Source organism: Aquila chrysaetos, chromosome 23 (assembly GCF_900496995.4).
Source record: "Aquila chrysaetos chrysaetos chromosome 23, bAquChr1.4, whole genome shotgun sequence".
In the NCBI taxonomy this organism is placed as follows: domain Eukaryota; kingdom Metazoa; phylum Chordata; class Aves; order Accipitriformes; family Accipitridae; genus Aquila; species Aquila chrysaetos.
In genome coordinates this window covers 10,136,175-10,160,082 of record NC_044026.1, presented here as the reverse complement: position 1 = coordinate 10,160,082, position 23,908 = coordinate 10,136,175, and the positions used below count along the sequence as shown (strand labels likewise).

The 23,908-nt window shown below is 38.0% G+C and overlaps 1 protein-coding gene across 3 annotated transcripts in view; it reads left to right on the top strand.

Moving 5' to 3' along the window:
- OCA2 (OCA2 melanosomal transmembrane protein) overlaps positions 1–23,908 on the top strand; it is a 292,848-nt gene that overhangs the window by 199,987 nt on the left and 68,953 nt on the right. Inside the window, exon 25 of one of the 3 annotated variants that reach the window (XM_029999137.2) lies at positions 11,260–11,854. The exons of 1 other annotated variant lie outside the window; for it this stretch is intronic. In XM_029999137.2, coding sequence (XP_029854997.1) covers positions 11,260–11,347 — 88 coding nt within the window. In that variant the 3' untranslated portion in view covers positions 11,348–11,854. Of the gene's footprint in view, positions 1–11,259; positions 11,855–23,908 lie in introns of those variants that run through there. One more of the 3 variants, XM_029999140.2, reaches the window with a different exon arrangement.

Sequence of the window (23,908 nt, the reverse complement as noted above, 5' to 3'; positions counted from 1 at the left end):
CAGAGTCAGTAAAGGTTATTTAATTTGAAACATTTTGGAGCTAAAATAAATCACAGTTAATTTCTGCCATATCCATTATCTTTGGTTTGTTTAGGCTATGTAGAAAAATACTGTAGTCTAAACATTTTTTGTAGATACAGTTTGTTTCAAAAATAGACAAAACACTTTATTTTGTGAGAAATTTATATAGCAGAGAGGTTAGAGCTATAAAAAAGGTATTTTAACAAAAATATGGGTAAGCCTTGAATTTGCTTTTAGCAAAGCAAAAAGCATATAATCATCAAAAGTGAGTTTACAATATGGTAAATGTTTCATAACATACAGAAACACTAGCTGTAAACGTTGCAAAACCTATTTCAGCAGTCCTAATGCATTCATTTTTACACAGTAAGTCTCACTAGTTTTGTATAAATCTATCTCATTGGTAGAATATTTGTATCAGAACAATTCCAACAATTCATGAGAACAATTCGGTACCAGGAATACTGAGGTTTGTACTCACAATCAGTACATGAATCTCTTAAAGTACTGTCAGAGAAGACATACTTCATTGGTTTGTCTCTTCTAGTCATCCATGATGATTTTCATCTTCTTAATCTCAGACTCACAACTACACCTTGTTACACAGATGTGTGGGAGAGGAGTAAGTATGGCTTTCCCAAGGAGCTGAATCAATTACATATATTTGCATTTCCTAGACTTTAGAATGGTGTGAAGGTTTCATAACAAAACCAGAAGCAACAAATTGAGGACTAAACTTGTTTTGGGGTCTGCCTGGATGATGTGGAGAGCAAATATATTGCTAACATACGATGATAGATCCAAGGGTGACATGAAGTTGTGATAAACTCAAAAAATCACTAGCAGGTCATCTTGAATCTTTATGCCACACTTTATCATGGCATGTCCTACTTCTTTAGTAGAGCCTGAAGGGAACTAGTCTGTCCGTATAGAAGATGTTCCCCTAATAAGTCTAGTCTGCCTCTAGGACTTTCATATTAAAGCACCAGGTAATGGATTGTTAGGGACTATTTGGGGACTCAAATAGTCTTGGCAATAAAAAAAAAATTAATTTTGTCATTAGTGCACCAGAAACTCATGTGAATTGAAACTATTTAAATTAAATTTACCAATAGAATTTACTAGAAGGTGTGCAAATTTAAGTTTGCAGAATTTATCTCAGCTCTGGTAAATGTAATGGTAAACAATTTGTCTAGCTGCACATTGGCAGTAACAATAAATACTGTGTTTGCAATTCCTTGGTCTCTTTGGAGCACAAATCTTAGGAAAAAAATCAAGTATGTTACATTGCAACACAGAGAAAAATCATCTGACTAAAGACGAAGCTAAAATTCAGTCTGTGACTTATTCCTTTTTTGCCAACATACAGCATGTAAGATCACTTGTTTTCAAATAGTCATAACAATGCTGCCTGGCAAAGAATGGAGTTATGACTTTGATTATAAACTTCTCTAGTTTTGACAGCTCACTTTGGAGCTTTAACATTGTGTACTGTATGTTACTTGGGAGTATCTGTTAATGGAAAAGAGAGATAATATACTCTTTTAAACAGACTATACAGATTGAATTACTGAGAAAAAGTAGATATAAAGCAATTTAGGTTTTAAAGGGATATGTAGATTTTAGCAGTATTAAAACTTAGGGGAAACTGCTTAAGTACACAGCTGCCTAGTAAAATTGCTTGAAGGACCTTTGTATCTCTAACGAGACTATATGTATGATAGAAAATATAATGACTAATAAAAAAATGGCACAGTTTCTTCTGTTTTCCATAGAGGCTTAGAAACAAAACAAGGCAAAACAGAGGTGAATTAAACTTTGATTATCTCTGAAGGGAAAATTCTGAACAAAAAAGAAGAAAGGTGTTTCCAAATTATTCTAGTCCACCCAGTTAGTTGACTGGAATTTGGAAAACAACTAGTGTAACCTAAGATCTTTTCTGCAAGTAGTAAATAATTTTAGTATTTATCTTGTTGTATTGGCAGCATTTAATTTTTCAGGTTATCAATTGTTTCTCAGCATTGGAATACAATACTGGTGCTCTGAGCTAAATGCAAATATTGTTCAAGTTGCTAGCACACGAGTGTTTGCCCATTTTTTTAAAACAAAAGACACATGATTGTTTTAAAAACTCGAGATTTAGCAACACTGAAACTGAGTTGCTGCAATTATGTCTTTAAAGCTGTAATAGTACAGAAGGTCTGAATGCACAGTTCCTCATGGAAACGAGGAGTGATAGTCATAGTCTTGACTTTGCAAAGGATTCTTTCTGTTTATCAAAGTGTGGGTTTGGTTAGCCCCTCTGGAAGCCATGATGTTGTATCAATGTGTACAAGATTACTTCCTTCTGGAAACTAGGAAAGATCAGCCCACTTCAAGTATAAGTGTGAACAGATGATCTCTTATCCATAGACTAGTACGTGACAGTTGGTTTCAGCTGAGTAAGTTGGCTGTGTTTGGTTGTCATGGCCACCTGATACAGTCTCTCTTGTTGTACAGGTTATACCAGTTATACAGGTCTTAGGAAAAGGAAAGTGTTGAGAGCAGGCTCAGCTGGCCATCCTCAATGCAAGAGCCTCTTCTGCTCTCTGTTTTCTTGGCTCTCACCTTGGCTGAAGGTTGGTGCAAGCCTTCTTAGGGAAAGGATGCGTTTGGCATGTTCAAACATGTTTGGTTCACTCTTGATAGTAGTAGTCAGGTAGAAAGTAAGTGGTGTTACCTTGGGGCAATCTTGTGAGTTGCTCTGGGTAATTGTATCATTCATGTCAAGAGTAACTAAATTTTTACTTGAAGCTGCAACTTACGTGTTGAATACCCTGACAGGAGTTTCACACCATAGGGCAGATAGATGGAGAAAAGCCAAAACTTCTATGGGTGAAGCAAAGGTGGGTACAGAGGGGTATCTTATTGTCTTATCATTATATTGACTTTTCTGCCTTTGGAGATCTTCCAAAAGAAACTGCAGATGAGATATCTGGGGTCACTTGATTTGCCTATTTGACTCTTGATCCAGCAGAACAGTTAAATGTGTTTTCTAAGTTAGGATGGAATTATTCCCATGCTTAAACAAGTAATTTAACTTTAAGACATTTTTCAGGCAATTGGCTTGTGCATGTGTCTCTCTATCATAATATCCTACTGAAGCCTACTGTATACAGCCAGGTAATCTGGATTTGAGCGGACTATATAAATTTAGTAAAATGCATCTCAACATGTGCAAAGGTCTCAATCTTCCTTTACCTCCTGTCACACCAATGAGCTTGACTTAGGTCATTCTTTTTCTCATTTAAATGTCGGGTGTTTATGTTGGCCATGGGGCCTTTAAGGCTAAATGTGGAAAGTTTCTCTTTTTCCCCCTTTGTTACCTAGATACAAGATTTTAAACACCTTTTGCACGTTGCCAAATTATTAATACAGATTTGTTAATTTAAAGGGATATTAGCATCACAAGGGTAGTGGGAAAAATAACTTCCACAAATTTATCAGTGTTATGTTGCTCTTCCCTAGAAAGATATTACTGTTAGTTCTGTCTTTGTTTTCAGGTTTGTTTCTGTACTTGATCTTCTGTTCTTCCCTGGCTGTCTGCAGGATTCCACCATTTCTTATTGGAGTTGTATGTGTAGTTTTAAAAGAAAGGTCAAGTACTGTTGTCATCTAATAACTAGTGTCGTGCTGATTTTTAAATAATCAATTACAGTATTTTTTTACTAGAGCTGATGTGTTTTCCAATTTTTTTCATGGTGTTTCATGCAGGTTGCTACCTTACCATGTATGAGTAAGTTTGGGATAGTTATCAGAGTCACTTGTCCTGACAGTCCTGTATTTCGTCTCAGTTGTACCACAGAGACCTAGACAGATACTGCAACAAATACTCTATCAATAGTCATTTGAATCTGCCAGGTGGAGCTGGCTGACCAACTGTTTCCTTACAATGAATGTCTTTACTTTTTTCTTTAGATAATCAGAATTTTGGAAGGCCAAGGAAAGGCCCATTGCTCATTCTGCACATAAAACTGTTGAGGTTACAGCAAAACACCTTTAGGAGAATGTTCTAGACTGTGGGAGGCAAAACCTAACACCTTTACATTTTCTTACTCAGGATCTGATTTCCTCTATCTCAGGTTCATTCCTGGCAGTGACTCTATGGGAAATCTTTGCATAGACTCAAAACAGATAGAATATAATGAGAAATTATTATAATTTTAGCAATCAGAAGAAAATAGGATTATAGGTTTTGTTCTGTGATTTAAATTACAGAGTAACTCCTGTGTATGGTAACTAGTAGGTAACCACACTGTAATTTTTATGTAATTCCAGACTATACAAAATTCACAGCAATTCAATGTTGACTTAATGATCACTTGCAGTTTTAGCCACCTGTTTTCTGAGCTACAACAGGTGTCTGGATTTGAAGGGGTCATGGGCACGTGGTAAACATTTTGAATCTGTTTTCTTTAAGTTGTTAGTAAAGTCTGTACTTTCAGGTAAACTGGATCAGTATGTCAAAGACTTGGAATGATGGAAAGATTGACACAACCAAAATGACAGCAGACTCATAAGGTAGTCTGCACTGAAAGAAAAGGAAAGAAGAAATAGAGTGACAGGAAAGTGACCACAGAAATAATAAGAACAGAGAAACTGACCAAGAGGAAAATTCCTAGTGGCTTTGAGAGTAAGCCGGACAACAAATTAAAAATCTTTCCTTTCAGTTTCCATTCCTTCCCAAAACCAAAGAAAAAAGGTAGGGAATTAATCAATAGAGCTAATAAAAAATGGGCCTTTTTTTTCCCCCAAGAAATTCTGAGGTTTTCTTTTTTTAACAATTAGGATGAAAGGCCAAAATAAACTTTTGAGAAAATCTCTCCATAGGAGAATTTGGCAGCAATTGATCACAATGAAAATGAACAAATAGTACAAATAATTTTTAGATTGTTTTGGATAAATCTGATAAAAATATGGAGAACTTCAGAAACTACAATATTCACAAGCAAGTGTCACATTTATAAAGGTAATTTTGTCCTCTCCCCTTTTTCCCCCAAAAAAGGATTTAACTCTGCTATGTAATCCTAGCTGAGGTACAGAAAAGGAACTTGCTCACAAATCTGTACTGCATTAGACTATAACTTATGTAGACCTATATAACTGCTGTTAACTAGTTGAGTTCTGTTCTTCATCAAGGTAAAATTGTCCTACCTTCCATTAAAACCCCACCTTGCTAGAGTTCAGTTCATGAGGGATATGATATATTCTTTTCATTAAGATCATGAATATTGTGGTTATACCCTTTTGTTGTATAGAAATATAAATGAGTTTGCAAATTGAATTGTGACACTTCATTTAAAGGCGTAACTTTCCTTTCATTCAGAAATAATTTTACGTATCTTCTAAGTATACTCACACCTGAGTCTTTTTTTTTTGAGGCTGCTTCCATAGGCATTTGGATGTTCTTTTAAAAATGAGCTTGTGATTATCAAACTTCCAGAGTAAAGCATTGCATACAATGAGAGACTGTCCAAGAATGAGAAGAATCATCTGTCATCTGTCCTTCGTTAAATATTTTCTGATGGCATGCCAATCTTCAGGTGTGCAGGTGATGCTTTCTTACGCTGTGTTGAATAACAGAGGAACAAGTAGGTGGGTGAAAATCACAGAATGGTTGAGGTTGAAAGGGACCTCTGGAGGTCCCCCTAAGCAGGGCTACCCAGAGTCCATTGCCCAGGACCATGTCCAGATGGCTTTTCAGTATCTCCAAGGACGGAGACTCCACATTCTCCCTGGGCAACCTGTGCCAGTGCTTGGTCACCATCATAGTAAAAAGCTGTTTCCTGATGGTCAGAGGGAACCTCCTGTGTCTCAGTTTGTGTCCACTGCCTCTGGTCCTGTTGCTAGGCACCGCTGAGAAGGGCCTGGAGCTGTCTTCTTTACACTATCCCTTCAGGCACTTACACACATTGATGAGTTCCCCCCTGAGCCTTCTCCAGGCTGAACAGTCCCAGCTCTCAGCCTTTCCTCACAGGAGAGATGCTCCAGTCCCTTTATCATCTTTGTGGCTCTTTGTTGGACTCTGTCCAGTATGTCCATGTCTCTCTTGTACTGGGGAGCCCAGAACTGGACCCAGCACTCCAGGTGTGGCCTCACCAGTGCTGAGTAGAGGGGAAGGATCACCTCCCTCAGCCTGCTGGCAACACTCCTCCGAATGGAGCCCAGGATACCATTAGCTTTCCTTGCTGCAAAGGCACATAGCTGGCTCATGTTCCACTTGGTGTCCGCCATGACCCCTAGGTTATTTTCTGCAAAACTGAGGTTATACCTTTTACAGAGTATGCAGTATGAAACTAGTATGAAGCGAGAAGAGCAAAATTTTAAGCTTGATGCAAACTCCATCAGTCCAGTTTAAATTGTGCCTTAAATTGCAAACACAAGTAGGAGTAGAAGTTAGCTTTAACTCTTTTTTAACTCTTACTCCTGGCTACCACCAGGCTTCTTTCACTGCCAGTGGTTTGGTCTTGGGAGATTTGTGCTGTTGCTTTTCCACTGAGCAACCACTGAAGGTTCCCCATTTCCTTGGAGCCATGGTTCTTCCACGGATCCCCCTAGTGATGCACAAGCTGTGTAAGTTATGAGCTGCCAAGGAAGGCAGTGCCTCTAGGTGTGTTTTTTATGGCTGGTAATGTTTCATATGTCATGTCCCAAATCAGGCAGAACAGGACATTGAACCTGGGTCTTGTACATCCTGGGTCCTGCTGGCTCTTGAAGCATCACAGAATAGAGCTACAAGATACTGTAGGAGATCAGTTTGTCCAGGAAAACTGAATTCAGGCCCCAAAGGCTTCACTATTATTATTCATTATTATTATTATTTAGCAAATATTGGATAAACTTATAACCTAAGAAAACTATAATATTCACATCTGTAGATACTCATTAAAAATGGGATTTATTCCCAGAATAATCACACACCAGTTTCCTTTTCTCCTAAGGAATACAGGGCCAGAAATCTTGCAGTGAAGCAGAATCAGAAATAACTAGGTCATTACCAGTGAAAAGCTTCACTTTCCTTGCTGTTTTTGTGCCCATGTTTGACTTCTAATACATACTTCACACTTACCTTCACAGAGGTTCATTTTGTTCATTTCAAATTCTCATTTTAATTTGTTAAGAACATGCTGAATTCTGTTCTCCACAGAGTCTGACATCTCTCCCACGCTGGGGGGATTTGCAAGCTTTTTACTACTGGATCGCTGAAGTTATTAATAAGTAAAACTTTGTCCAAGACAAATCCCTGGGGCTCTCACTTGAAATGCTCTCACTATCTCACACTGAACTAAGATCTGCTTGTTGTATATATTTAAGCTGGGCGATTTCATTGTAGGTCTCAGTTTTACATTTAAGCTTCTAGTACAAAGAGGAGGCGGGAAGAGTGGGGTGAATGCTAGATCCTGTCATCCATCCCTTCCTTGTGTCTGAGCCCGCTTCCTCTCTGCAGTGGTGAAATCTCCCTGAACTGGCTGTGGAGAGTCGGGATGAACCTTTTGTGCCATGCAAGATGCATGTATCTCCCTGTCTGCAGAGAGGGAGAGGCAAGAAAAGGCTGCCCAATGCAGGATACAAAAATGTTTTTTTCTGCCAAAGGTGTTAATTAATTAGTGTTTCTTACGAATCTGAAGTTTTAGCACAAGAAAGGTTTTTATGACTTCTAAACTCTGCCGATCCTTTTTCCTGGACAGGAGCAACTGAATGACATGGTCCTTTTTGACTCTAAGGAGTATGCTGAAAATGAGAGTTGCTGGAAGTAATTTTTAAATTGTTTAAAATGCATTCTTAGATTTGATATAACTAAAGAAAACATTACCTAAATATTTGTAGTATGTGGCCTGGGACAGGAACTGTACCTTCCTTTGGGGGAGAGCAATGGGTAGTGTAATAGCGTAATAGGGCACTGAACTGACTCAAGTAATCGATTAATTCTGTGGTAACTAATAGTTACTGACTGAGCTTTATCTCCCCTCTCTCTGGTACACAAATTCCGCATTAAATTTGATCCAATTACATTAGTGCTTAGGCCAGTGAGGCTGAAATTCAGGCCTCAAGTTGAGGGGTAATTGTCCATGCAATGAGAATAATGGCTTCGTAGTTGTGCCCTATGTAAGCATCCACACTAAATGAAATGAGGTTCCTCCCCAGACTGGCTGTGTCTGGCTCCAGCTACACATTTGACTGGCACCGTGACAGTGGCAGTATAATCACAATTCCTGCATCTTTGTACGTGGCCCTGTATAATTCATCCATTTTCTTGCACAGACCTCCTCCAAGCTGGAGCTAGATTTTCTGTTCTCTTTTCAGTGTTCGAGTAGCCTTTGAATCTTTTTGGATCTTTCCCTCCCCTTGCCAGTCTAAGAGGTGTTATATTGCCATTCACTGCTGAGCTGCTATGTGTTCTCCAGGGAGGTTTGTTAGGTTGCATTAGTACAGATTAAGATCTGCGCTGTCCCCACTCCTCCCAGTACCAGCTCATTGTTTGCTAACTGCAAGGTCAATAAAATTCTGTTTTCTGTCAAACAACAGCCAGTTTTCTTATGAGAGTTGTAGTAATCTTTGGTTCACCAGCCTGTCATGTGGATACAGATATAGGGATCATTCATTAGATATACTGAAGGATGTAGGAGGATTTTTTTAGCCATCCAATTTTATTCCTACAGCCATTGCTGGTTTCACTTTTTTGTCCTATCTGGACACTTTTATCTAAGTGAGATTATGGAAGGCCAGAGATCAGATTTGCCGAGAGAAGGAAGGAAAGGGTCTGAGAAGCAGTTGGCTAGCCATCAATTTATTTATTTTTTGCTTTTTTCTAAAGTAGTTCCAAGAGATGTTTTAGCTCTGCTGTTTTACAATATTATCAGCTTGATCATAGTTTAGTAACTGAATAATGATTCAACTCTTTCAGGTCATGAGTCATTCAAAAGCAAGGATTTGACCAGTCAGTCTCGAAAAGAAATTACACTTGTCTGCAATATATTTATGCATGTTCATATGAACAAAAAAAAAGAAAAAGAAATCTTCCAAATGCATTTCAGGCTTTTCAGGAAATATTTGAAAGCTGTGACAAACCTATGACCCTTTCTAACAGTTCTTCATATCTTTCACCACTTACACACAGCTGGCTCTTCTCTCTCCTCCTCTCCATTTCTCTTTTCCCAAGCCCAAATACCAGCTTAACATTAATGTCTTTGAAGCCAGAATAACACTAATAATGCCTGTTACCCAAATGTCAGAAGAGGTCAACATACCAGGTCCTATATCGCAGAGAGATAGAAGACAAAGCCTCTGGAGCCAGGCATGGGAACTGTCCTGGGGCAGATCTTCCAGGCAATATTGGGTCATGGACATGCCAGATTCTTCAGGGGGATGTCAAGAAGACAGAAACGAGATGATCTGTCAGCCCTGACAGTCTTGTCCTTTGTACATTTCCAGCCTTGCAAGGGTTTCCTTTTGTTCTTGGTTTGCCTCTATTTCTACTGGTATGTGAGATGGGCTCACTTTGATAGTGGGTCAAGAGCGGCCATGAAGCAGGCATTAGGGACAAACTCATTCTTCACTAAATAATTCCAACATTTTTTTTAGAGTGTTTAGGTTTTATTCATTTCCTAATTATTCTGCAAGCTTTATAGGTCAGGGCTGATTATTTTTGTGTTTGCAATGACACTCATTCCTGGTAAAATTCCCCCTTGTCAGTAACTTGAACCAATGGCTGTTAAAGGTGAAAGCACCTCTGATCTGCTGGTCATATCTATGCCTCCTTCAGTCAGCTTTTCAGCAAAACAGCAATGAAAGAAACATGACTCATGAGGATCTCAAGGTGTAGAGTAACATCACAGCTGCAGGTAGAAAAAGCAGACTACAGTGAGCCACTGAGAAGTTTAATTTTCATTTTATGCAAGTCTTTTCATACCCTGAGGAAGTGGGGGCCAGACTTAATGCCCCAAGAGGTCCCTTCAGCTGTAGCTTCCTAAAGAAAGGAGCTATTCATCCACCCAAGCTCAGAGAATGGTGTTGTATGAGATCGACATCTCTTCATTAGTGCTCTGATCAGCAGTGGCAGAGGGGAATGGGTTGGAGGAACCTTCCTAAGGGCTCCTAACAAGCAAGGCAAAAAGGCACAACTAATATACCCACATATAATAAGTAGGTCTTACTTCAAGGAAGAGAATAAATGAAATGCTGTACTTCAGAGAACACTGTCATGCTTTGATGAGGTTTATGGAAATTTTTGGCTGAACTTGACAAAAGAAAGTATGTAAGGAAGGTCATTTGTGGCATGACCATTTCTCACCTCAGTTCTTCTTGTGGTTTCAGTAACATAAAACAAATGAGTGTGATCACAGCAGTGGTTCTTCACAGTCCCTCAGTATCATACAATAACACTTTTAAGTTTCAGAAAACTCCCTTCTTTTCACACATATGGAAGATGTACAAATCTAGCAGAGTAGGACTTGGTCAACCCCACAACATCCTTTACAGTTGTCTGTCTCTGCTGCCTGTGTTTGTCAGTCTAAAGAAACCTATAAAATCTGGGTGTTGCCTCAAAAGCTTATTCTGTGGTGAAAAAGAAATAACTGTTTTGATAGAACAGCAAATTTTTAGCACTTCTACAGCTGCCTGGGGTTTTTTTCCAACAGTTCATTAATATTCAAGTCTGTTAAACCTAGTGAGAGGTACGGAAGAGGAGTAGTAGCTGTATGTGACTACAGATCAACAGGGAAACAATTTAATGAGTTTCAGCCATAGATTAAGTAAGTCATAAAGTGCCATACCAGGGTTACACACCTAATCTGAAGTGATACACACCGGATAATCTATTCTAATGCTGCATAATTTGTAAAAATTGTTATTTTACCTGTATAATTGTATGTTGTCTGAGGAAAAAACCCCAAACAAACAAAACAATAAGGCATGCTAGATTCTGTGACAGAGTAAATTGGAAGAGATGTCCTGAAACCAATGAAATTATGCTCATTTTAACCTCCTATCTCTTAAATAGGCTGGAAGTAGAAATGTGAGCTTGAATATTAGACTCCTAGACATTGTCATACTCGAAGTACATCCATTCTTTTGGCACTGCTATAAGCATATTTGAGGCTTAGAATGTGTAGGATAACTTAAATTTCCTTTCCATAAATTGCTTGGAGAACAAACTACTGTATCCTTATTAATATTTCCTTTATTTTATTGTTGTTTCAGGTTAGGTTTCCCCATGATGATTGTGTCCTGTACCGTTGGGATGTGCTATCTTCTTGTTGCTCATGTTGTAGTAGGTTGGAACTCATAGTAATTTATACTCTCAAGACTCAAAGAAGCTTTCTCTTTCATTTAGTTTATATATCAGAACACATATAAAAGGAAAAAGGTGTGTAAAACTCCAGCATATGATATCAATCAAAATGGCTGTCAGCATCAACATCAGGTTTGGTCATTCTTAACCTTCTGTTTTGTGAACAATTTGCAGAACTAGACAATCAAAACTAAAAAAATCCATACATTTAATAATGAATGCAATTATCATGCAGATGAAAAGGCACCATCACAAGGGAATATGTTGTGCCTGAAAGTTTGTATTGACACAATCTGAGTAGAGTCACAGATGAAAAACTCATTCACAATAGCAGATGTTCAGTAATTTCTTTTTAGGGCTTCATTTGTCTTTGTCAATGTATTTAGCTATTTGTATTAAAGTAACTAGTATTCAAGTTGTAATAATAGACAGTTAAGCAGAAAGTCTGTACACTATGAAGGATGTATCATTACCTATGTTTAAAAATAAACACATCTGAAAATGTGCTGTGGAAAGAATTATTATTTTGGAACCAGGATTGCATTCTATGGAGGCTTTGTTTTTGATTTTAAAGCTCCTAACGAGCGTTAAGCTACTTTTCTTCTTAAAATAAACTAATGCCCCTCTTCTTACAAAAGTATGGACATAAAGTGTGATAAAGCACCGGACATCTTCCATTTAATTATTAATTCACTTCTGTGATGTAGTACTCTAAATCTTTTAATAGGTTAATACACTATATGGAAGAATGAGATCATACTTTGGCTTTGATTTCCTTCTCTCTGATAATAATGTGTTAAACCACATATATTGTTTTGTATAAGTGGCTGCCAGAACAGGTCAAAACTCTCATTATAAATATTAAGTCCTGTGAGGCATTGAAGGTCTCAGTCCCCATCTTCCAATACCTTTGTGGGATTGGTCTGCATTACTGGCGGGTCTGTTTTATCTTGAGTCAGAGAAATTGGCAACCTGGTGAGTGCAACCCAAGTGAACAAGGCTGAGTTACAGGGAGCCAGCAGAGATGATCAAACGTGGCTTTTAGTTGTGCTTAGTCCTTGAGATAACCTGGTAAGTGATAGAGAAGCAGTATCTCTCCTGCAGAGGGTGTGAGGTTAATCATCCATCCCATTTTACTCATATGCAGGTTGTATCCCTCACCTAGATGTTTTCTGGGTTTTTTTTAAAAGTCTGAAATATGATATTAAGAGGCTAATGGAAATGAGGCACAGCACCCACTCAAAGCAAGACTGGCTCCCACCCCTCCTAATAGAGTCAGTGGCAGCAGAGGAAGCATGTGGAGTAGGAGGGAAAGAGCTCTCCCCGTTGCCCCAAAACCTCCCACCAAGAAAGACTTCCAGCCCCATCCACGCTCGGGCCCCCTTGGTCGGTGAAGTCTGCTGCAGTGGGGCTGAGTTTTGCAGCACTGCTGAGAAACCTTGTGGCTGCTCTAACAGTGACTAACTGTAGATCACAAGATTTTCTCCCAGAACCAGCATAACCTCCTTTTATATTAAAAAAACCCACCAAAACCAAAACCTTGTAAAAAGTCTGGATCAAAACAAAACAAAAGAAAAATCAAACAGATGAGCCTGAAAAATGCTCCTTCAGACAATTTGTCTGAAATTGAATTTGGCCTCTCTCACTCTCAATGTGGAGACTTTTTCTTTGTGAGAGCAGTATACTCTATTATAACTGGAATTCTGTTTCCATTAAAGAAACATTTATGCTAATCAGCTTAACATCAATCCCTGGTTAAAAATATTCACACAATATTTTATAGCCCTCAAAATTTCCCACATTGGAGCAATCTCGGTGCAGTCACTGGTTATGCAAGAACTGTTGTATTAAGCCCTAGAGAATGCAAAATCAGCCTCTTCTAAAACACATTTGTTTTTATCTGTTTTGGGGGGATTGTTTTTTTTCTTTTCTTCTTTTTCTCACTCACAGGATTTAAGGTTTTATTTTGTTTTCTGTTCCATTAAAACATTGTTGGCATGTAGGAGTATAAAAATGAGACTATGGTCGCACAACACAATTTGTTAATACTTTTTTATTGTTCTTTTTAAGGGGTAAAAAACTAAACAAAACCTAATCCTGCTCCTGGGACCTTGAAACCCTCCTCTGAACCCTAAGCAAACTCATGCTAATAATGCGATCGCAAAAGCTGACATGAAGATGCATGTCTGCATTTTACAGTTTGCTGGAAGGAGGAGGAAGTGCAGCAATTCATTTCCACTCAGTCGTCTTAGGAAATACTTTGGAACACTTTGGTGCGGGAGAGATCTCGCCGGTTTCAGAAGTGATACATCAACAGGACTCAAATGAGATTTCCTTTCTCTTATGTTACTTGTTCTGTCAAAAGAAGGCAAGTAGTGCACAGGGAGTACAAAATCATATTGATCATGCTTTTAGGCAACCAAACTTAAGGTTAAATTAATTTTGCTTCTAGGAAATTTTTTTATGATGTACTGTTTTCCTGAGGATTTCCTTCAAATAAACTGGCATTCCTTCCTTAAACAACATTGTTGCTTCTTTTGCACAGCCAGGAAGAATTCAGTGAAAGCTCATATGACAAAGCAAATTGTAAAAAGAAGATAAAGTTGTTTGCACAGGGCTTTACGTGAGTGTAAAGAAAATTACCGAGGTACTTTGGATCATTTCGAGGTAATGAAGTATATTTTTCATTGACTTCCATTATAGTTATCAATGTAATCTGCACATCAGAAGGGCACAAGTTACACTGACTACATCCTTGACAAAACTAGTGTATAGTAGCCCATAAAAATCAAGTGAATTTGAAGAGTGGGTGGAATTTATTTTTTCAGTGAAATTCTCTCTAAAAGGCTGAACAAAATATTAGTTAAGCAATAAATTATGTAGAAGTGTATTATATTTAGTATGCTTTTGGCTGTTCTCAGAGGATGGGATTCTCATTTTCATTGACATCCCTTTAGGCTATTCAGTGATGTTTGTTTTAAGCCATAGAGTATATACAAATATATGACTACTCTGAGATCCATTTACCCTTTCTAAATGGTGTAAAATACAGTAAGACAGCAACGCATGAATTATAGCACTACAGGGCAATGTAAGCTAAGCCTGTTAAAAGAAACCATCTCCAGCAGATAAGCAGGGCAATTACTGAAAGCAAGGAAAGAAACAGGGACATACTAGAACTTCACCAAGTATTGAGCTATCTAGCAAAGGATAACACTGAGAGTGGCCAAGGGTCTGGCCAGCCCAGCATCTGTCTCTAACAGTGGGGCATACTGGGTGCCTGTGAAGAACTCAAGAGTAGAGCAAACATAAAATGATGTTTTCCCAGAATATTGTCCCAACTTTCAGAGATTTCTGTGACCCAGAGACTTCTTGAATAAGAAATGGCATCTTTATATTGCATGGCACCTGATGGATTGCCCTTCCACAAACTTAGCCAGCTCCTTGCTGAACCTGTGTAAATTCAACATCTGTCACAAGGAGTTTCACAGATAAACTATACACTGTGGGAAAAATATTCCAGCTGTTTGTTTTAAACTTGTCCTTTGCTAATTTAATTTTTATGACACCTCTCCTCCGCCACCTTTCCCAAATCTTTTGGTTGGGAAGGGGTAATGAATAGTCATCCTTTTTCTAAATCATGATTTTATAGACATATTTCTGGTCTGGAGATCACAGTCTATTTGCCCATTTATTATATGGAAATATTCTCATATCTTTGCTCATCCCTTTTTTCACCTTCTGAAGTTTCACCATAGCCTTTTTGAATTGAAAGATGTGAAGTATAAACACTAGCCAAGACACAAATACACCATGGATTTACACAGCAGCCTGCTGATTTCTTCTGCTTTTCCATTTTTTTCCTAGTAATTGTTAAGATCTAATTCAGGTTTTGGAGTGTAATTGACAAATAACCTGAAGAATATATTTTCTTAGAAGAACATCTTATAATAACAAGCTGCGTTTCCTGAGTGAACATTATTAGCTCACTGTTTAGTATGTAAAGTCAAGGTTATTTTTGCTCCTCTATCTACACTACCTTACAACTGTCTCAGGCCGATTTTGTCCAGTCATTTGCTCTTGTAAAGGTTTTCTGTAATTCTTTACTGTTAACCATTGTCTTTGCTACCCCGAATAACCCATAGACTTTCACATTTAACCTTTTACTTCAAAATCTAGACCATTTGGAGATATGTTGACCATTGCAGAGCCAGCCTGACTCCCTCTAGAACATCATGGAAGGGCCATACCCCTTATCCTGTGGTAGTTCAACTTCTTTAAGAGCTGTTGGACTGGATATATTTACTCTCTGTCGTAACTACAGATCAATTCAAAATGAGTTTAAAAACTGGAAATGTTTTCCCGTACTGCACAGTGAGCTTTGTGAACACCTTGCGAGCAGATATTACTGGGCTATGATTGAAAAAAATATTTCTCACTTCTATGAGAATAGTTGAATTGAACTGCAGGATTTAGAAACACCCAGTCATCTTGAAAAAGGTATAATGATTTATTCTTTGGGGAATAAGCCAACTCCAGATCATATCTATAAAAGGAAACTTGCCTAATTGAATGGATTGTTCCACAGCTCTTCATAAAAGCTTATTTTAGACCATACCAAAGCTTCTTGTACCATGTCTTGGTTAACACCAAGTCTAGCCTTAGAAAGTAATTCCAGTTTTCTTAACAAAAATTAAAATAAAGTGTATTGTTTCTAAGAAACCAAATTTTAAAGGTACAGTTAGAAATGAAAATTGTTTGACCACCCAGAAAGATGGAAGGTCTCATCTAAGAAGTCAAATATAATTTGCAAAAACTGTCTTCAGACAACTTGCACTGCAGACTTTCTCCAGCAACTCAGAATGATTTTATATTTAATATATGGGAATAGGTTCATAAAGAAAAGGCTTCTATTTCCTACTGTGTCGCTAGCTTTCTGTGTAACTTTTCATAGTCAATAGATTTGTTTATGTACTTGTTTCCTGATTTTACCCGACTTTCTGAAGTGCTTTAAAAAGGTATATTTTCTATACAGATGCTTTGGCCTTTGTAAAAGAAATAAATACTATTGATCAAATAGCAGGGAAGTAGAGTTATATGCAAACACCAACTATTATTTTAAAGATACTAATAAAAAATGTGGAAACCTCAGTGTAACAGCTATCAGATGGTTACTCCCTACATTAACCACCATTAAAGAATTCATAGCTTCCAAATGGCAGAAAATCAGTGGCACCTGAAATAAATAGACAGAAAATAAATATGCTAAGCATGAGCCTCTGTGTTTGTTGTAATGGGATGCTAAGAAAATGATTGGGAACCAAGTCAGAAAAAATAATGAAATAGCTGAAGCATTAAATTAATATTTCTGAAGTGAATTTACAATAGGAAATCCTAGCAATTCAGAATAAGTGCTAACCACCTCAGATGAAGTCAGCATATGAAAATCTGAGTGATTTATTAAGGACAACTGAAAATCAACAAGTGATGAGATTTATTGAGAGAAGGATTAAAATCTTCGTAGATGCTCTAGAGGGAAAGGATGAGAGAAGAAACCTTTTCTCACACATTTCTTATTAGGGAGAATATTATAGGATTAACAATATCCTAGCACTGCTCAAAATAATAAGAAGCAAAAGGGGGTTTGCACTATGTTTAAAGTTGATCACATGCTGTTTTTTCTTTTTTCAGGTTGCTGTTGCAACTTTGATAGGCAGCAGTGATTTATTAGCAGTAGTTTCAATTAGTGCTTTGCCTAATGAATCAGTAATGGAAAGAAAGCCCTCTCAAGATGTGGTCTTGGCCATCATTACTATTATCTTGGCTGGAGTAAAAGACCTGCTGCTATTTTTAAGAAAATCAACACACATTGGTTTGTCCATGATGTATGAACTGCCCTAACTGTACAAGATAATAGGAGAAAGGGAGCTGCGGAGTGCTATGAATAAGAGACACAATCAGTGGGGAGTTACAGATTTTTCTTTTTCCTGCTTCCTCCCATGTCTCCCCCTTCCCTCTCAAGTTTTTTGTCCACCAGATACTTTCCTGTTTATAGACACCTGCTATTTTGAACCTTATGTCTTGTTCATTCACATTCTGTTCCTCCAGTCCACCAGTTGCCAAACAAAACCCTAACTTGTTTGTTTTGCCTCCAGCCCCTTTCTCCAGATGGCCTGTGCCTACTTATCCTTAATAAAGTTTAAGAGGGGAAAAAAAAACCTCTTACTTAACAAAGAGTGTTAAGGAGAATAGGGAAAAGGCTTCTTTTTTCCTAAATTTCCTAATGTCAGTGATGTGCATAATCTCCTTTTTTTTCTTCATCCTTCTATTTAATATATTCACCTACTGCACTTTCCAACCTATTACCTCTCATGTGCGTTTTATGCATTGGTCGTGAAAAGAGTTACAGACAATCATTTGAAGTAAAAAATCACAGCAAGTCTGACAGTGCTGGGGCTCATGAACATAAATTGAAAACTTAAGATTCTCTTCAAATTGCCTCTGGAGTGTTAATGCTTCAGGGTGTTTTGTTTCTCATTGTCTTTCCTGCATTCACTTTTGAGTTCACGTGGCTACAGATTGTAGCCAGTGAATTCATTTATTAAGGTCCCAGAATGCCTAAGAAAAGGAAACGTATGAAGTATTATTTTTTTTTTTTTTTTTTTTTAGTTTTATAAATAAGGAGTAAGTTGCCTGCTAGATGGAAATATATCAAACTTAGTGCTACTAGTTTGATTATAGCACATAGGTTATTTCATTTTGATCCAGATTTTTAGTGGTGGTTTAAGCTGTGTGTAATGTAATCTATCATCTCACACATTCTCTGTCTTAAAGGTATGTGCATTTCCATAAGCAAAGATCAGTCCATGACTGAATATTTATTTTTAAGAGCTGGTTGGAAAAACAATTTTAGGGGTTAATGTGGGCATATACTCTGACCTCTGAGCAAAATGTTTGCTTGTAGATCCACCAGCTCTGGGCCCAAGCAGTGGGACTTGAGTGGCCAAAATATATGTGAAGATACTTTTCTGTCTTGACTGTGTGCAAATGGGAAGAAGTATTAATGTGAGACTGAAGAATAATATGAATAACATGCTGAGGTTTTGTACCATACCAGCTGAAGTCAGTGAAGAGTCCAAATGTAATTTGCTTGAGCTCAAAGACCTCTGTTAAACTACTACACGGGATGTAAGGTGTGTGCATGCACAACATACAAGATGAGTGAGAGCAAAATCTTGACAAGATACATTCCAAATAATAAATATTGTCATTAAAGGCACAGTTTTCAGTGTTGCCAGTAAATAAGGCCACTTGACAGTTCAAGTTATTTGTCAAGAACAAGACTAAGGGAAGATAAATATTAAATACATTATTGCACAATCCTTTCTGTTGAAGAGCTTTAATGCTCTCATGTTTCAGAGACAGACTTCAGGGTTTGAAATTTGTCAGAGGCTGAGGTACTGTCATAGACATAGTTTTAGGTGTCCTACAAGAAAAATCCTCCAAGCCGACCCTGTCATAAGCCTTTGAAAAATCTTACCTGCTGCTTAGGCTGGCAGTTAAAACCTTTAAGACATCATCTGCAGTACATATACTGCATCTGGGAGCCCCTGGAGGGTGAGCAAGGCTTTCACCTGGGAATTTAACCTGATTTTTCTGATGTTCTGATTAGTCACAGTTGCAAATTATAAACTCCAAGTTAACAAACAATTTTAAACATTCTTTGTCTCACTTCATCTATCCCACTGAAGGGTTCTTGTGAAAATAAGTTGAGTGAGGCTTGTGAAACGCTCTAAGGATGTCCATGAGGAAATCTGCAATTCTGATTTGAGAAAAAAGCTTGAATGACATTCAATGAATAATGTGTGGCTACATCATGAATTGATGTAACGCAACATGCCAAATGGATATTCTTAGCACTTGTCGACTAAAGATGGCTGCGTTTTTTCCTGAAAAAGTTATGTCATGAAAGTGAAAACTGTGTGAAGTAGACGAATAAAGAAGCTGCCTTCAACTTGTATGTAAAACTTTTAATTTGGTATTATTTCTTGACTCCACAGTCTTCATAAATTCTTGTTCCTGTGTGCAATAAAATACCTCCTGTAATCTTATTTCCACTGTCAGACTGGAAAAATAAGTAGGTGGTCAGATTTTCTCCAGTGCAGGTTAGATTTGGATATTTGTTTCAAAATAAGGACTCAAATTTAATATAAGTATTCTATACTACCAACAGAAACTGGAAATCTTTTTTGTGTATCAATTACTGTAAACAAATTTAATAAAAACAAAATCCAGAGAACATGTTATATATTCTGCATATAAACAGACAGGAGATTTTTAAATATTTAAATTTGTAAATATTTATATTTAGCTTTTGTTGTAAGAGATTTTTAAACCTTTACTATAAGTTTCCCTTAACATAATTAAATTTTACATAACTTTTCTATGGACCGTATTAGACATGATTTTTTAGTTGCCTTTGTAAAAGATTTATCAAACTTGGCATCTCTGCACTGGAACAGATTTAAGAATCAACCCATCAATGCATTTTTCTATTCATGGGATGGATAAATGCATATTATGTGTATACTTCTTGCATACACAAACATTAAAAGAGTTTGCAAGACAAGCACTCAGGAGCTGGAGAACACCAAAATAAAAGTTATACACCGAAGCTTAGGTTTGTTCCTTTGTGTTTTACTGTTAAAACAGAGCCCTGTGCACCACCTTTGTGATAGATGGCTGCATTTATTCTCTTTGCGTAGTGTTGCCTGCAGCAGTCCTCCTTGGATTTCAAATGTATGGTTTATATTTTCTGTTATAATGATTAATAAAGAGACCAGATAAAATTGGACCTCATGCAAAGCTCAGGTAGATTCTTGTGAAGTGGCTTCTCCCAACCTGATGTATTAAGCAGACATTCTTCAGAGAAAGCCCTTAATTCAGGAAAGTACTTTTATTTATGAAATATTTAAGTGATATTTCTAAAAAGGCATCTGTGTTCTTCTTGAATGGTGAAACACTTGCTTGACTGCTTTCCTGAACTGGGCCTTAGACTGAACATTTAAGATTATTTATCTTGGTACTATTACTTTGACCCTCAGCACTTGGAGAAAGGGAATGAGTTTGCCCCTGAAAAGGTGCTGAACTACTGAAATGTGTATCCAATTACCCTATTTGCACATGCAAATCTGAATTTGGAGGGTTACAAAATAATGTGTCTCCAAAGGGCAAGCATTTAATAAAATAAACCTGCCTGTCCTGAGAAGTGGAAAGAACAGCCATATTTATCGGTAGAGAAACCTTCCTAAAGTCTTTGGAAATCCATGGGACTAGTGTCAGTGAGGACCGTGTGTAAGCAAAGTTTCAGGTTGTCTGAGAAAGTATGACTGCTCCAAAAAAAGTGCAGCTGAGGATAACAGGTTGTCTGAAGCAGACAGTATTCTTATTATGTTAATAGGTTTTGTGCTAAAACAAAATCTGCATTAAAGTCCTGGATTTTGTAAACAAGCTGTCAACAACACTTTTTATGTATTCACATTACGTTTTGGCTTATTATTCTTAGTAAAATTGATGCCAACTTGCATTACATTTGATTGTGGAATGATAAACTCATCCCAGCGACAGAACACAAAGGGATTCATACAGTTTTCTCCTCTATAATGTTAAGCAAAGTATCTTGTATACCACAAATACACATTTAGCTCTTCAATGTGCTTAAAAGGAAAATGTCTCATAATCGTAGGAGGTAAGCAACAGTGAAGACACTGTGTCTCATTACAATTCAGAGGATGATAGAGGAAAGGAATGGCAAAAGGTTTTATGCAGCAGATGAGAAATGTATGCTCACTTTGCAATCTCCATGACTTTTAACGGGGTGGTTAGAGTCAGACCTGCTCTCTTTTCTACATTTCTGTTTAGTCAGTGCCTAGCAGCTGGTTGTAAGCTTTTCACTTCTATTGGCTTTATCATCATTATGTACCAGGGAGATGAATTAATCAGAGCTGCTTCAAACAGCACAGCAGTGACATTTGCTTTGGTAACTGAAGGATGATAAAGCTCAAGGGAGGCAATGAAAGGAGAGAGGATTTCTTCAGCCCTGCTCACAAGCCAAATTAACCCCTCAGGTTGGAGCCGTTGATTTTGACGAGACATGTTTGTACCTGCATTTTGGTGGGCTTTGTGGCTCCCCCTCACAGGAGACCTGATTTAGGACTCTGCAATGGATTCTCCCGGGCTGCAATGGAGCAAGAAGTAGGACTTTTCTGTTGGTGGGCTGCTCAGGAACAAGTTCTGACTGATAACATGAAAATAACCCCCCCATCCCAAACCATCCTGAGGGTCATAGATCCCAGTGTCTCCTGATAGCAGCTTGATTTCACACTGAGTTGTTCTGTTTTGCTGGAACTTTATAGTTTGTCTTTGCCTCCAATGACAGCTCCAAACATCTGCTCAGGGAAGCCAAGGGGGCCATCGCAGGACCAAAAGCAAAAAGCAGCAAACACAAAAAAATCTCCCTGGAGAAGACGGATGCAAGAGAAGCACCAATAAAGTCCTGGCTACACAACTCACTCTGCTTTCTAGAAAGAAGTTATTTGAATCATTTGGCCTGCTGGAAGGATCTGTTCTCTGTTGCTGGTGTAGTCGTAGAGGCCATGGAGGGGTGAGATGAGGCTTCATGACTGTAAGCAACTGCTAGCAATAGTGTCTCTTAAGGCAATTTCTCTCATGCCGCAACTGAGATGGAAAGAAAAGGGTAACTGAGCCACAATCAAAAAGCCTGCAGGGTACCCTAGCAGTTATACAGTTGTTTATGTCATTGCAAATGCTATTAGGTGTGGTTTAATACTGATTTTGTACAGGAGTAAATGGTTGTGCAAAGGAAAATTCCCTTGTCACCCATAAAATCTTGTGCAGAATTGGCTCTCTTTCTGTGCATGCATCTAGGGATGGGCCAGTGTAAATGGTAAATAAAACCAAGGAGCTGTGAAGGAAAAAAAGATTACTGTGGTACAAGGATGGCTCATAGCCTATGCCCATCTCAAGCCTGGAAATAAGTCTAGCAAGTATAATACGCACAAATGACTATGAGTTGGGTGAGTAGTTTTGAGGCAGTACTTTAGCGTGCACAGAGCTTAGTGCAATCCATACCTTAGTGGCATTCTTCATTTAGGACATGTTTTGGTCCCTATTAATTCTAATTCTAAGTCTTCTGATCAAACTAGAGTGTTGGGTTTTTTTTCAAAATAACTTTATGTCCTGACCTTTTAAATCTGGCTCAGGTAAGTGTCTGAAGCCCTGAAGTAGTCCTGTTGAAAATTTTTTATAAATGCTCATTTTCTCCCCATGTAGCAAGAGCTTTTTGATTCCTCTTGTTTATTTCTGAGGAGAAGGAACCCTCCCAAGTCTTCCAGCAGCTTTCTCACCTCTATAGTATAAACAGGTACCTCTTTAATGTCTCCCAAAGAAATGATCTCACCCTGTAAGCTAGTAGCTTTGGAAATGTAGATTTGTGCTTGTGCTAGTGTTAAATGAGATTATACTTAGAAACCTAAGCCATCAACTGAAATTGAAACTTCATTTATTTTCTGGAAACCTAGGAGCTCTTCTGATGGGACATGCAAGCCAGTATACTAATATAAGGTGGCTGACTGCACATACTTCTATAGACAACTCACAAGAAGGGTCAGAGAAAGCCGATACATAAAGGTCTGCTTAGAGGTTACCTTTGTCATATTTGATGGTAACACTTTTGTGACTCAAAATGTAGAAAGATCAGCCTGTATTTTCTGCCCAGAGAAACCCTGGCTGGAAAATCTATTGTGTCTGTGTTATGAAGTACCTGTCTTTTCGAGAGAAAGCAAATGAGACATAACCCTCCCGCTATCCATACCTCTGAGGTAACGGCTGGTTAGTAGTTTGATGGAGGCACAAATCTGCCTGTCCAACAGTATCTTTTCTCTAATAATTATTGTCTTACCTCTTACTGTGTTAACATACACTTAGCTCTGTTATTAATGAGTTTAACTCCACTGATTGTGCCTCATTATGGAAATTTCTGTAACATAGGAATGTCTCTGGCTCTGCTGGACTGGGTTTATTAATATATAATGTAGTGAAGTGGAGCCCTGTCATCTTTAAGACTGACCTACCCAGGCTCTCGTTCCAGATCCCTACATCAAGATGGGCTTCTGTGGTGACATGCCTGCTCACACTAGAATTAAAATGGGTGCTCTGTATTCACTCATTGTGAAAAAGAATACAATAATTACAGCAGCTCTAACTCGGCTTTGTGCTGGTTTGTTAAATGTGATAAACTGATATAAAAATCCCTTTTAGACATGAATACACAGTAAAAGAAAACCAATTAATTAGAACTTGGATTAACTGAGCATCAGTGTTTAGTATGGAAGTGGTCCCTGCTGCTACACAGAAAGCCTTAGCCCTCAAGAGGCTGTGACTAAAGGACACCAGACTGGATCACTTAAGTAGTCACGCTGTCAGCAGACATTAATGAAGGTTGCTTTTGCACACTAATAATAGAGACCCTGGTCTGTA